Here is a 1,990-nt window from a genome sequence, read left to right on the forward strand (position 1 = left end):
CACCCTGCGCCACCCCTCCAGTCAGCAGAGTTGGCGAGAATCCTCACGGATTCGCGTTATTGAGGTCGTCCGTCCACGGGGTGTGCCCCCGGCGACGGGTTGTCGGAGAGAAAGAAGCCAGCCGAGGGTGGCAAAGGGTGGGGCGCGCTTGCGCGCGAGCTTTCCCAGAGCAGCAGTCGGCGCACGCTCAATGGGCATCGCCTCGTCAGTGGAGGACAAGGCGCAGACCTTCCTGCTTGCGTCCAAGCTGCTAGATATCCGCCAGCAGAAGAAGCAGGTGGAGATGCAGCAGAGTATGCAGCTGGCGGTGAGTCTCACGACTACACCTCCGCGCTGCCCTCTTGCCATCATCTGTGATCTCGCCGCCTCCGGTGGCACAGGCGACGCGTGAGCGGCTGATGTGGATCGCCGGGTACTACTGCACGGTTGGTCTCCTCTCGCTCACACGGCTGGTCGTGCTGCGCCGCTTCGAGAGCAAGCGGGTAGGTTGGGACATGCGCTTCCTTCCAGTCAACCAGTTACTGATTTGCATGCCACCCTTTATGATGGGGTACCAGCTGCACTACGCCGCGGGCGGCAAGATTCGAGGAGAGGGGGGACGACACTGCTTCGGCAAAAGCGTGCACCCCGATCCTGTACCGTGTTTGTTATGACCCCCCCCCCAATGAACACTCCAGTGAGGGAGGGCGAGACGATCGAGGGGTCCCGTACCACGCGGAATCGACCCTATCCAGTGCTCAAGTGCTCAAGCATTTTCTAACGAAACTGATTAGTGTAAATAAGCTAATAAAGTTTAATAATAACGTTATTAGGTATGTGTGATCTGTGATCTGTGAGGGTCCGCCCGCAGGCGCATTTTGTATACCGAGGCGGTGCCCGGTGCCGAGCGCAGGCAGTGCCCACAGGTCGGACCTTAAGACAGCATTGTTTGTAGATCCCTGGGCGAGGGTGATGGCGTCCCCGTCGGGAGGGGCTGTCTGGGGGGGTGGTACGGCGATCAGAGCTCCCCCGGTCGTCGCGCTAAACCGTATGTGTTGATAATCAGGTACATTATCTAAAGATATATTGCTCCCCCGTTGTCCGCCGTTTACACGTGACCAGCGGAATTCGCGGACCCGAGGAGTCTCGAGCTTCAGCTGGCAAACCATCATGCCGCTCTCGGCACAGCAGAAACGCGAGCGCCGCGCCGCGAAGCGCGCTGCCGAGGCTCAGGACGCGGCTCGCGGGCAGCGCAACCGCCCGGCGCCGAGCCGGTGCTAGGCCGCCTCCGCTGCGCCTGCTTCCTTGCGCGCCGCTGGACGTCGGCCGAGAAGACCGCTTCCCTCTGGGGACCCGACTCCGCGAAGATCGCGCGCGCGTCGTGAGTGGCGGCGCGCGCGCGATCTCCGTTCCCGGGCACGCCGGTCGCAGTGGCATGGGCTCCCAGGCTCAAAAGCGCTCCCGCCAACAGCGAGCGAGCGCCGCCGCTGCTCCTCCTCCCGCCGCCGCTCACCGAGACTCGGTGCCGCCGTTCGCCGCCGCCGCCGCCGCCGCCGCCGCCGCCGCCTCGCGCCTCGCCTCCGTCACCGCCGCCCTCCATCTCGCAGCGGCGCGTCCCTCTGATGGCGCGGGCGCCTCGCTCACCGGCGCCTCGCCGCCGCCCCCCCCCTTCTCGCGCCGCTCCGCTCGTGGCCGCCGCCTCCCCTGTCAATCCCGCCGCCTCCCCTATTATCCCGCCGCCCGCACCACCGCCGCCACCGCCTCGCGCCTCGCCGCCGCCGCCACCGACCGCCCTCCCCTGTGCCGCTGAGCGCGGTGCAGGGGGCGAGCCCCCGCTGCGCAGCCTCACCGCAGTGCACTGCGCTCTCCGCGCCCCTGACGATTAGTGAGGAGGTGGTGTTGCACAGCATGGAGCTCGGCGAGCGTTTAGCGAGCCCCTCAGCTAGTTAGGCTAATAGTTTGATAGTGCGACTTCACAACTTTGTGGGCAAAATCGGCTCTCTGGCGGCTA

The 1,990-nt window shown here is 65.4% G+C and overlaps 1 protein-coding gene across 1 annotated transcript; it reads right to left on the reverse strand.

Annotated features, from left to right (window-relative positions):
- Positions 1 to 1,141: 1,141 nt before the first annotated feature.
- Positions 1,142 to 1,786, reverse strand: EMIHUDRAFT_374006 (hypothetical protein). The gene has a single exon (XM_005773491.1). It carries the CDS (start codon positions 1,577 to 1,579, stop codon positions 1,148 to 1,150), a length of 432 nt encoding a protein of 143 aa, XP_005773548.1. The 5' UTR covers positions 1,580 to 1,786; the 3' UTR covers positions 1,142 to 1,147.
- Between the last annotated feature and the right edge of the window lie 204 nt (positions 1,787 to 1,990).

The sequence above is a fragment of the Emiliania huxleyi genome (genome assembly GCF_000372725.1).
Source record: "Emiliania huxleyi CCMP1516 unplaced genomic scaffold EMIHUscaffold_3379, whole genome shotgun sequence".
Classification (NCBI taxonomy): Eukaryota; Haptophyta; order Isochrysidales; family Noelaerhabdaceae; genus Emiliania; species Emiliania huxleyi.